General features: G+C 42.0%; 1 protein-coding gene across 1 annotated transcript in view; it reads left to right on the top strand.

Annotated features, from left to right (window-relative positions):
• The window catches only part of foxo1a (forkhead box O1 a), a 28405-nt gene extending 23397 nt beyond the window's left edge, over nt 1-5008 (top strand). The window contains exon 3 of the mRNA XM_080507561.1: nt 708-5008. Coding sequence (XP_080363687.1) covers nt 708-1898 — 1191 coding nt within the window. The 3' untranslated portion in view covers nt 1899-5008. The remainder of the gene's footprint in view (nt 1-707) is intronic.
• Nucleotides 5009-13385: the final 8377 nt, after the last annotated feature.

Below are 13385 nucleotides of genomic sequence, written 5' to 3'. Positions count from 1 at the left end.
AAGTTATTTTGGAGTTATTTTGGCTGTATTTTAGCAGTCCGGCCCACTTGAGATGACATGTGGCCTGTGAACTAAAATCAGTCTGACACTCCTGTGCTCAGCAGTTCTCCACAGCCTAATAGACAAAATGATCGTAGTTACTTAAAGTCTTGACATGCTGTGTAATTTATTAGTGTGGTTTTCAGCCTTTGGAGGGGGATGCAATCGATGACAGAAAAGCCCCAAATTGTCAGAAGTAGATTTTCCTGTTAAAGTAAACCATAATTAGAAATTTCTTTTTGAAGTGAAAAGCAGATATTGGAAAACGTTTGATGTCTTTATACTGAAGGATTCTGTATGTTGGTAAGAGTGCATCTGTCTGCAGGTTAATTAGTGTGTCTAAAACTGCGCGCGCGTGTGTGTGTGTGTACGTGTGCGTGTGCGTGCGTGCGTCCTGTGATGGACGGGTGGTCAGCTTGGATCAGAGCAGCGTGGAGAATTGATCGATGAATGATTGAATGCTTTCTAAATTACACTAAATCAATGTGATATGTGGTCGACGACTGAATGAGAATATGGAAAACACATTTTTTGGGAAGATGTCTTTCGGTATGTTCTTCGTGTCACTCAAATTCGTGCTTAATTTCCACTGGCTTCTGCCTAAAGTACATGTTAAACTGCGCGTCTGGTTTTGTCGGTACGCTGAGAGTCTTCCTGTCTCCCCACAGCTGTCCCTGCAGGGCGGCCCTGACGGAGGCGCAGACAGCCCGGGCTCCTACTCCAAGTGGCCTGGCAGCCCCAACTCCCACAGCAACGACGACTACGACGCGTGGAACAGCTTCAGGCCCCGGACCAGCTCCAACGCCAGCAACCTGAGCGGCCGCCTCTCGCCCTTCATGCCCGAGGACGACATCGGAGAGGGGGACGTCCACATGGGTTACCCCGGACCGCCCGGGGCCAAGATGACCGCCACGCTGCCCAGCCTCACCGAGATGACGGGGTCTCTCGGACACAGCACGGAGAACGTGATGGAGAACCTCCTGGACAACCTCAACTTGCTCTCGCCCAACAACGCTCAGGTTGGCGGAGGGGCGACGACGCCCGGCTCCTCGCAGTCCTCCCCGTCTCCCATGATGCAGCCGAGCCCTGGGTACCCGTCGTACAGCTCCCCCAGCATGGCCTCTCAGTCTCAGCAGGAGTACCACAAGTGCGTGTACGGCCAGGCGGGGATGAACGCGCTGTCCTCCATGCCGCTGCAGACGCTGTCGGAGAGCAAGCCCGGCTTCGCGCCCGCCATGGGGCAGTACGGCTGCACCGCGGGGCTCCTGAAGGAGCTGCTGACGTCGGACGCGGACCAGCACGGCGAGCTCATGCCGTCGGTGGACTCCGTGGTGTCTCAGACCGGCGGGGGCTGCATGCTGCCGCCGTACAGCGGTGCCCAGCACGCCGCCAAACTGATGGTCGGAGGGAACGGCCACCCGCACGCCCTCTCTCACGCTCACCCCCACAGCGTGCACAGCCAGGCCCCGGCCTCATCCCCCGCCATGAACGGCCGGCTGCTCATGTCCCTGAGCTACAACGGCGGCGGCAGCTCGCGTCTGCCTCCAAACAAAAGCCCCATGCAGATGCCCTACGGCCTCTCGGGCCACCTCAGCGCCGGAGGCATCCCCGGCGGGTTCTGCCCTCTCAACACCAACGGGTACGGCCGGCCGGGCCTGTCCCCCCCCTCACACGCGGAGAAACTGCCCAGCGACCTGGACGACATGTCCATCGAGAAGTTCGAGATTGACATGGAGAAGGTCCTGCACGACACTCTGATGGACGGAGACTCACTGGACTTCAACTTTGATCAGGTGGTGACCCAGCAGGGTTTCCCCCACGGGGTGAAGACGACCACACACAGCTGGGTGTCGGGATAGAACCCCCCCCCAAAAAAAAGAAAAAAAACCCAAAACAAATCAAGTTTATATTTCGGTCACCTGCCATCGCTGTTTGGTAAAAGAGACGCAATCAGAACTTATCTGAGACTAAAAATGTGTCGTCGACATTCCTGTTTCATAAATGTGGACAAATCACCATTGGAGCCCTGGAAGGAGAAATCGTGATTATTTTTTAAAATCTAGAATTAAGGTCTGTACAAACTTAAGTGCCAAACATTTTGCCTTAACAAAAGAGCCAAATGGAAACATCCCTCTCTGGTTTACTCACACAATGGTTACACATACTTTAATGCCGTCTCTTTTTTTGTTTTTTCGTTTTTTTTGCAAGTGACACTGCCAACTACATCTCATCAGCAGCTGCAGCACAATCTGTTCACAAACTCCACAAAGTCCACTGTCTTTTTGGGGTTTTTTTTGTACGTTCGAGTTATCACACCTGATCATGGTGGGCAGATGTCAATGTTGTGAAGGAAGGCCGCCTCGGCTGATTTGTGAGAAAATAAAACAAATACATTTTTAAAAAAGCGGGAGATTTTCTCAGAAAAAGGATTCTCGAGCGATGTTACATAACGACTTACATAACTGAATGTACATAATGTAATCATATAGTTTGTAAAATCAGGTCTCGTTGTGCATTTTTAACAATTGTAAATAGTGTTTACAGAATGGAAGCAAAAATCAAGGCAGCAGAAATGAGCTCCCAGAGGAAAACTGGATCCTATTCTTGAGATCAATCAGGCTGTAAAATGATAAGGACACTTTCTGATTTCTTGTACATACATTACGAATGTATATTAAAATATTGCAGTAGGTGTTTACTAGATTTAGTATATATTTGAGACATAAGTTATTTGTGGTTAATATAGATTTATGCTGGTGCATAACCTGCACTCGGGACGTCACTCGTCACTCTGAACCTTAATACCACAGGGGCCTATTTATTGTGCCTAACAAAGTAAACTTTGACTGCAGGCTTAAAGGTTGTTTTTTTTTTTTTTTTTTTTTTAATAGTGTAGATGTCTACGGTCCAGAAGATACTCAAATCAAAGCAGTCTTAAAGAAAATAGTGGACTCGTCAATTTCCTGCTTTCACTTTCCTCCAGGAGAAGAAACAAGTGAGTGTAAACTGTTGTTGTTAAGGTTTCCTGGACGCGTCTCTGTGCTGTGAATGCTACGAGGTCAAAGGCAGTTTGGAGGAGAGATATTCTCCCAGGCTGAGTCGGACCCGTCGAGGGTTGTTGTTTTTTTTTTTTTTTACAGAAGACATGGCGAGTGAGAAGCAGCCCGAGACCCGTTTGAGTTTAAAAAAACTTTTTTGTATTCTCTTGTGATTTCTTTAGATTTAGTCCAATATGAGTCCTTTTTCCTGTCTCTGACGCTATGTAGTCACAGCTTTACTGCTTTCACTCTGCCCCTCCTACCTCTACTCACCATTACGTCTCTTTAAACATTTGATGTAATGGTAATGTGTGACTTGATAGCGCCGATCATCATTTTCAACTTTTTTTTTCAAATTCTAATGATCATTATTTAGTTTTCCCCCAGAATGCGCCACTAAGTGTTAAGTATCTGATCTTGTCTTAGCTTGTATATTTGCTTTTTTCTAACATACCTTTCCCACTTCAGTTGCTATACTAACCACAAACTCTTTGAAGCCTGTCTGTGACTTAGTATGCAGAGTCACAACTATTACAAAAGATTATGGCTGCAGGCATAGCAGCTCCAAGACAAAGTAGTTTGAAGATTTAATGAAATATATATGGGGGGGGGGACACCTTTTTATGGTTGTTAATTGTATATTTTATCCAGAAACATGTGTTTGGCGGCCCCACGTCCTCAGAGTATGCAGATTTCTATGTACACCAACACAGCTAATGTGCTCTTTAATTAATATTTTTCTTGGTTCCTATAAAAACCTGCAGACTCCAGGCCGGCAAACAAACTGACTCCACTGACATAGATTTTTTCTTTTTTTTTCATTAAAGCTACAGAGTTAGCAGGTTTTTAGGAGGTTTTGAAGTGCATTTTTAACATTTCAAAAAGGCAGAGGCGCCGTTAAAGAAGCTGCTGCTGTTTGGCTTCGTTGCCAGGTGTTGCCTTCACTCACCCAAACATGCCACAGTGTACTATAGCCAAAATTTGCCTTTCTTTGAAATCAAAATGATATATTTAGCATTTTTATCATGTGATGTGTTCAGATATATGCATATGTATACGTGTACAAATATATATATATATATGTGTATATATATATATATGTATGTATGTGTATATATATGTGTATATATGTGTGTATATATATATATATATATATATATATATATATATATATATATATATATATATATGTGTGTGTGTGTGCATATGTACATATGTGCCGGTCCCTCAAGTCACAATAAACTAATGAATCCATGTAGGGTCATTCTACAACTTAAAGAGCTGTACTAAGTAAATTATATCTCTACATTTTTAAATGATTGAATCTATGCATTGTATTCCTTAATTTTATGTTGCTATTGTTATATTTTTCTTGTTTTTCCTTGAACTTTTAACAGAGATATTTTATTGTAACATAGCGCTGTGAGATGTTCTTGGTGTCATTGTTGTCGAAACTCTATGTTCCAGATAGTTCTATGGGGGGGAGGGAAATGTAGTTTATTTAGAAAATAGATGATGCAGTGATTGATACGCTAAAGCTTTTGTAAACTGACAATGTCGTTTTTATTGTATTCAGCTAAAGTTTTTAGAAAATAGTGTCAAAAAAGCAAATTACAGAAAAAAAATATTGTAAAGATTATATTGCATTTTTAAAATGGAAACAAAAACACAATATTTATTTGTCAGAGAATGTCTGCTCAAAATGCAGATTCTGGACCAATTTAGATATTGCACTTTTACTTACATTTTATAACCAAGGGCTCCTCGTCAGAAGAGGGAGAGTTCCCGTCACATATTTTAAAAGAAAGATCTGTTACATTTGCCTTATACAGATATACAGGAATAAATTGGAATTATGCTGTGTGATTTGCAATCAACGAGAATATGTAACTTGTTCAATATTAATGTATTAAGACCTAAATAAATGTACTTCTGTGTAAAAAAAACAACAACGATGTGTCGACCTTGTTATTAAGACCATTTTAACAGCTTTTGGTGCCACATGAACACTATAAATGGTAAAAATAAATAAATAAACATTTGAACTGATATTTTTTGGTAGGGTATTAATCATTTGGTTGATTCATTCATATTGGTATGCTACATGAAGTGATGAATGGCAAAATCAACTGATTCAAAGATAAATGTAAAAACAATTCGGCATCATTTCATGCATAATGATGACGTTCCAGATCTGTGTTGGTTATTTAAGCCACGCTATTAAATTTATTGCTGGTTGATTATTACTTGTTCTCCATTGCAATAGCTTCCATTGCAAAGTGCTCATTACTGCACATGACGGCACGTCAGAGTGGTTTAAATGCAGGATGCAATTTGTGTGCAAATAGTAAAGATGTTATCAAAGCGTCAAGTTTTACAAACTTCCTGTTTAGAAGAAAATTAATGTAAGGATATAATGCAGAGGATAACAACAGGCAAGAACATGATAATTATTTCAGGTAGAGCTGCAAGATATATTCTGCATGGATCATATATAAAAATATCAACATTCACATTGATGTTTATTTACAATAACTAACAAAGTCATGGAGTATCCTTCAATTGTGTCCTGTAAAGGTTAATCACTGTCAAGGGAAGATAAATTGTATCCCTCCCTACAATAAAAACAATTCAGTAAAAGGATGCGGTGATCCATCTACTCGCATTCATACTGTGAGAGAAAGTCCACGTAAAAACAGAGTGAACATACAAACTCCACACAGAAGGTCCAACCCAAATACTGGAGATATAAAGTCTGATATACTTCCATTCAAAATCTTACTTTGGTGTTGATTTTGGACCTGATTGAGTCTGAGAGACACTTGAAATATCACAGATCATCCATCCTTTAATGTGTGTCTTCACCAATATGGAAGGTCGGGAGTGTAATTAGGTAGAGCAAAACACTGGGAGGAGTTTATGCCAATAATGTACAACACGTAATGGAATATTATCTATTTGTGACTTCATTGTTATTTAATTAAAAAAATTTGGGGGGGGCTGGATTTTGATTTAATTTCTGTAAGGCTCCAACATGTTTAAGAACTTCCTCCATTTGACACCAGCAAACCAACAGAGATGATCCCTTTTCCAGCGCATCCTTCGACTCCAAACAAGATCTCAAGCTGCAAAAATCCTCATTTAAATCGACCTGTTTGCACATGAATTACACATGGTTAAATTTTTTTTAGGAAGTTTCCTGCAAAAGCCACAAAAAACTGCAATCTATTACGGGAATGTGAAGGTTTAAGTTTAGCAATGTTATGCAATAACATATGTTGTGTGCAAAGATTTAGATTTTTATTTTTTTTTGCGATAACTTTCGAGCAGATAATTTGGATGAATATATGCACATATTATTCTTCCTCTGGTTAGGAGGCCATCTCGAAATGATTAACGGGTTGTCTGGCAAGAAGTGACATTTTCAACCAGACTAATATGAGAAATGACATTTCCAGGTGAAGCACTCGACACGTCTGCCTCTGAAGCTGCAGAAGGTTATTAGCAGGGTTTGACACAGGACATCTGAAAGAAACGTTTCGGTGAAATCGTGAGCAATATTCGACAATGGAAGGATTGGTAGAGTGATTAAAGCCATTCAGTTTCTACACTTTAAAAAGAAAATAAAAAAAAAAACAACAACAAAATGAATGCGCACATTGTCGGAGGAGGAGGATAAAAGATCCCAGAACAGAAGATTTAAGCCATGTGCAGAAGCTTGTTTTAAAAAAAGCCCCAACCTTTCTACTTGTGTGCTCTCGAGTTCTGGCGTCTCATTTCTTCCCTATAATGATTCCTCCTGGCTTTTTCTTTCAGCCACATTCCGCACTGTGCACCCCCCTACCACTGAACTCAGTCACCCCAGACAGCAAACTGCACCGCCTCTCTGGCCCCACTGTCTTTGACTTTGACTCGTAAGTAAAAGATAACCTTTAACTTGACGAGCCACAGGGGGCTCATCTTATAAAAAAAAAAAAAAAGAACTTGGTGAGAGTCTTGCAAAAGAGCAGTCAATACTCGTTCGAGCATTCAGCTCTCTTTCTCGTTATTAAATCCCCCCCCCCCCCCCCCCCCCACTATTTGTTCCCACAAAGAATCAATTTCACACCAAAGATTTAAGTGCGAGGGGAGAATAATAAAGCTTGGTGGTCCACCTGCATTGACGTTTACCGAGAAGCACTTGAAAAGGTTTGCGTTCGAAATGTGCCACTCTGTAGGGGATTTTTTGTTTTTTTTTCACCTCCCCCAGCGTCTGGGAGGAAAATAAATAGTGGGAGCATTTCTTTACAGTGCACAGCAATGTGGGCCAAGTTTTTGGTGCCAGCGCGAAGTTGGGGGGGGGGGGGGGGTCATTGCTGCGTGCAGAGAGCAACGCTTGTGAGCACATAGCTGAGGAATGTGGGTGTGGACTCCTGCCAAAGGCATATGCTATCCTTATGCTCCCCTGGGCTCCACAAGACAAAATGTGGTTGGATGGCTGGGGCCGTGTCAGGACACAGATGTAGTGTGAGGACGGAGTACAATGCCACTGAGTTCATACTCGTTGCCGCCGCTGCTGCCTCCGTGTTTTCCCTCTTTTACCTCCCCTGCACCTCCACCATCCTTCGGTTTTCAACTACTTTTTCCTTTTACTGTTCTTTTGAGATGATAAGTAGACGTTAAAGCAAATTAGGAGGGGGAAAAAAAACGAGTTGGGGGGGGGGGTCGTTGTTAATGCATAGCAGGACTGACAGATAGTGAAATCTGTCATAAAAGCCACCTTTTGAGACTTTTCACACTCTGGTACGCATGAATATAAATCATTTACATGCAACAGAGTGATTTCAATGTGCTGCACGTTTAATGTAAAGTGCAACCAGGACAAATCATTTTACGACTTTTTGTGCCTACTGTACTTTACTACATTTGTTTTACGAGCTATTGTGCAGGCCTGAGCATGCAGGGAGAGGGTGTGTGTGTGTGTGTGTGTGTGTGCGTGTGCGTGTGTGTGTGTGTGTGTGTGTGTGTGTGTGTGTGTGTGTGTGTGTGTGTGTGTGTGTGTGTGTGTGTGTGTGTGTGTGTGTGTGTGTGTGTGTGTCCTGAGGGCTTTGTCGGTGACACAAATAAGTCTCAGAGAGACTTTGGGCCCAAAAGACTTCCACCAAAGGGGGTTTGTATGTAACTAGTGTGGGGCCGATGTGGATGACAGGACCCAGGGGCCACCAGCACCAACAGAGTCTGCCTGACTGCTGCATGCTGGGAATTGACCCTGCACAACTCAACATAATATTACTGTGTCAGGCAGTTCATCAACCTACTTGTTTTAACTCCTGTTGCATTTTCAATGATGGAAAAGTTAGGTCCCCCCACCACCACGGACAAGAAAAGTCATTGCTGCATCAAAGCATCACAACCCTGGGACACTTAATGCATACTTGAAAACGATGCTTGTTATCTAGATCTGCAGAGTCGTCAAAAAGCCACTCACATTCTTTGCTTAAAGGTTAAATATTCCACCCTTTTCTTTGTTTTTTCTTTTTTTTTTAACTATTAGTGCTGTGCTATGTAGTCATCGTGAAAAGTTAGTAACATGCTTTGGGGCCAAAACACCAAAGAATAAATCTCAATGGCATCCCTGACACAAAAGGAATGTTTTAGGTTTGCCTTCTGTGTCTTCTTGAATGCAAATGAGCAACCAACAGGTAACGTAAAGTAGTAAGGACGGCGTGGCCCCACATATTTGACCCCAAGCCAATAATCACTGCATCCTGAACTGAGGCCCTGTTTAAACGACAACATTTTCAAGCGAAAATGCAAACTTTTTTTTCTTTTTGGGAGTCTGGTTAAATGACAACGGTGCTCAGAAAAATGAACAAAGGATGCATTTTCACTTGAAACATGCAAAATGGTGCCTGAGGTGAAATCTTGACATCCTGGATTGAACCCATCTAAGTTAGAGGAACAGTCTGTGATGTCATCAAATAACCACAACAATCAGGGACTACAAGCTCCGGTCAAGCTGCATAAGCTACATGACGCTAACAGCAGGAAGAGGTTTATGAGCAGGAATCTACTTCTAATATTCTATGTGCTTTGTCTTCTGCATTTTTGGTGTGTTTGATGGGTCACGGCGCCCCGAAAGGGCCTGGCATGTGTATGACATGGCCTGAAGGTTCGTGTTTTGCTGTGTTAATAGTGGGGTGTGGACGGGGGTTTTTTGGAGAAGGCTGGGGAGAAAAAAGATAGTTTTTATTGTTGTGTGGATTTACCCTCCATCTGCTGCTAAGAGGACTCCGTTTCAGGTTTTTCTTTGGTAAACCCACATTTTCACTAAATACCCTTCCACCTCCACCCGGTGCCTCGCCAGGAAGTCAGTGTGATTCCAAAGTCGCCCTTCACTTGGCAGGTTGAGCCCATCTATTAGCCGGTCTAAGTACTGGGTTGATCTGGTAGCTGTAGGTGTCACACCGATCCGTCGCTGATACCCACATTACGCCGAGTACCCTCGGTGTAATGCACATGCGTCTTTAAACGGGAAAACTACCACCTTTGGTTTGTCACGGGAGGTTTTTCTCTGAGCTCTGGCAGCAACTCCCTGTAATTCCTCATTTGGTGAGACCAAGCGTTATCTCAATTACCTACTGAATGGCGCTTCCTGAAAATCCTACGTGTGGTCAAGTTGTGTCCGCCACTTTCCCATGTGCCTTCCTGGAAAAGACACCAGGAAGTGTCCCTCTTTTTAACTTAAATAACCATCTGGTTTGCCAGACGCTCTTTGATTTAGTCATATTCTCTCTTTGGTTCTCTCAAGTGCCAGTTTGGTTGCAAATGTTCTTTTAGTCAGACCAAGAAAGCTTCCAGTTCGGTAAAAGCGCCCGTCTGGTAAGACTAAGTATATGTGTCGTCAGTCATAAACTATTGCCAAAGGCATGCCATAACCTCACCATAAAACTTCACTTGTGCACTATATTTGTAGGCAATTACCACATTAAAAAAAACAACCCCACATGTTCATTCCACTGATCAGTCAGAATACGTTGGATGACATCAAAGTGAATTATTGGCTGTCAATAGTTGAGTCCTTTTTACAGTTTGTCTGACAAGATCAATGGCAATGGACGAACACTATGGTATTCAAGTTGATTATTAAAATACGTTTCACATAGAGCTCCATCAACTAATGTATTTATGTAGTTCTTGCACTGGTGAGTTAGAACAGGGTTGTCAAAGTCATTTCAGTTGGTAGCATATAGTCCAAGTCGACCAGACTAATATTATATAATTTATTCGATCCAGTGTTCATGTTGGGCAACAGCGTCCCAAGTGATGTCACTGCGTGACCTTTCGCAGCAGTTGGTATGGTGGATGGAAAAGCTGCTGCTTTTTCTACATGTCGTGGCTTGTTTTCAATATTCGTCATCTTTTGTCCCAACTCATCCACTTCAGAGTTGCCAGGCAGTGTGTCAGATCCCTTGCATCCAATTTGGTTTTTGCAACATCAATAGTGTAACTTTTCATAACTTTGACATTAGAAACTCTTCACAAGTCTGCATTATTCTGGAAAACTTGTATCATCTTCACATGAACCTGCAGCAGAGCAGCTTTGCTTCGGCGCCAGGAAACACCAACCAAAGAAACTGCTCAGGAGTGGAAAGAAAGAGAGACAGAAGGAGCAAAATAGAAGCAGCTGTAGATCCAGAGCTTGCTAAGACAAGAGGCAACAGCCTCGGGGTGCGATTTGTGTCCTTATTTGACCTCCCAGTGGCACTGATAAGACACCCTGATAACACACACACACACACACACGCAAACACCTGCCAATCAGATTCATATTTTTACCTTCTCTTTTTATCTTTATTGTTTCTGACTGTGCTGCTGACCATCACCGTGTAATTTATGCTTTATGCTATCCCCCGTATGACTTCAGCTTCCAGGTTAGTGACTTTCCACATCGGTCTCTGTACCGTCACACATCCCGGTTCAAGCCAGTCCCAGGTTCCACTCATGACATTACTTTAGCGTCCGTCATCGCAGCGCTGGATATATATATATCTAAATCCAGAGCGCTCCATTAATGTGGTGTGATGTAAACAATCTTGGGAAATAGAGATGAGATTGTGAGCGTTTTTGTTGGAGGCCAAAGTGTGTCAAAGGCACTTCACTGACATGTGAAGCGAGGTTCATTAAGGGAGGTTTTTTTTTTTTTCCCCCTGTCATTCTGTCAAAGCATCCGCAGCTGCGAGCAAAGACGTGAACATTCAGAGAATTCAAAGCATTCATTTCCAGACGGTTCATGAACTGAACTCCACGGTCCGGTAATATCTCATGACTAACTCAGCAAAGCGCAGAAACAATGAGAGCCCTTTCAACTGCAATGGTACCACAGGCCACGGTTACTACAGTCTGTCTTTGTGTTGCTCAAAGCTGTTACTACATGCAACGGCGAGTCTATTTGTGGCTCCTCGCTCAGCCTCGCGAAGGCTCGCCCACAGTCATATTCCATGATTTACATGAAAAATGCCCTTCTCCACCCAGCCTGGTTATGTGGTTAGCTGTGACTGGCACGCGACTCATGGTATTTCCTGCTGAATGGTAGTAAGAGAGTCACACACCGGCACTCGTAAGAATAAACATGGTCATGAAAAGCAGACAGGATGTAAACATTAAAGTTTCTATGGTAAAAAAAAATTACAAGAGGACAAAGAGGGAGGGAAGCGAAAGGCATGGACGGAGTGAAAAACATCAACAGAAAAAAAAAAGAAAGAAAGTGAGGTAAGGCAGGTTTTGTTTGTGTAGCCTCTTTCAAACACAGAGATAATCACTGAATAGACTATCAACACTTTTAAAAGACAAAAGATAAAAAAAATTAAATAAAATACAAAATACAGGCAGAAAAATATTTAATTAAGTAACAAAATAAATACATCAAAGAATTCTCACATGACTGTTTAATAGACAGGAAGTCAAGACAATACAGAGCACTTTAGAAGGTGATAAAGGTGTTTCTTCGTGTCACAAAGCGTGTAGAATCAACACTCTTTTGAACACTCAACTGTTTCCTCAAACTAGGAAATAGGAAAGCTCCAACTTCTGAACTGGAAAAATACATCAAACTGCTGTCAAACAGGGATTTTCCCCACTGGGAAAGTTGAACGATTCAATAAGCACCAAGAAGCACTTGTGTGTTTTATTCTTAAGATGTACTTGGTGACAAACAAACCTAAACAATTTTAAAGTGTGTCAAGTCAATTTTGCCTGGAATAACAAAAAGAATGTGACAATTTTGTCAATCAAAGTTGGTGAATTATCCAACTCGCAGAAATATCTAGCCTTGCAATACGAGTTTGAACCACAAGTGGTGTATTGAGTCACTCATAGAAGCAGTAGAAGGAATATTAAACATTATAATGCCTGATTCACCAACAGACCCAATCTGAACTTCTGCAACTTCTGAGAAAAAAGAAAGTCCAAGGGACTAAAACTGTCAAAGTAAGACAAAAGACAATCTAACGTGTCTTAATACTCCCTAAAGTTCACAGGGGCATGATTTAAATCTTACAGAGTGCCTTTTAAACATGGAAACAGCTGGAATAGTTTTAGGTGCGTAATGACTATACAGTATAGATTTGTACAGAATGTGATGCAAATGTGAAATTAAATAAGTAATTCTTAAAGGGTTAAAACCTTTTTTTATTGTAAAATGGGGAAAGACCGGAAAGGTTTTGTACTTAATCCTCATTTATGAGGGAGGTTTCTCATTTTGTTTTCAACTGAATTGTAATTTTGTCAAGCGATGGCAGTTTTTGAAGGGTGCGATACGTCGAGTGGAACAACTGTCTCTGATTCTGTCTTCTTTGGAATGTCAGCATCACTCGTCATGTTAGTTTTTCGCGTAATTCTTCTTTCTATTGATAGTCTTTGATTTGGCTAATATGTTGCTGTAGAATTTATTTCAACACATTGGACACACAGAACAGTAAAGTGGAGCATGGAACATAGTTGAGCTTTATTAATGAGTGATGGAAAGGTTGTCAATTCTGTGTCAGCAGGGATGATCTAACATTTGTTCTCAGCTGCATGAACACAAAACCGCCCCAGTGATTAATAGAAACATACGTACTCCCCTAATGAAGACAAGTTTTCTAAGTTGACCATATAAATGTCCAGTTTCTACAGCACATCATCTGCCTTACAAAAGAAAAGCTGGATTTCTTTTCAGAAAGAAATTGAAAATAAGTCTAAACGGATAGCAGCTGTGCACCTCTGGACTAAAATATGAAAACCACAGGATGCTGTAACTGTACTTTCCTTGGTTGTAGCTTGCGGTGA

This window comes from Blennius ocellaris (assembly GCF_963422515.1).
Source record: "Blennius ocellaris genome assembly, chromosome: 2".
Classification (NCBI taxonomy): domain Eukaryota; kingdom Metazoa; phylum Chordata; class Actinopteri; order Blenniiformes; family Blenniidae; genus Blennius; species Blennius ocellaris.
Note: the sequence above shows the minus strand (reverse complement) of the source record. Positions and strands in the feature narration are given on the sequence as shown.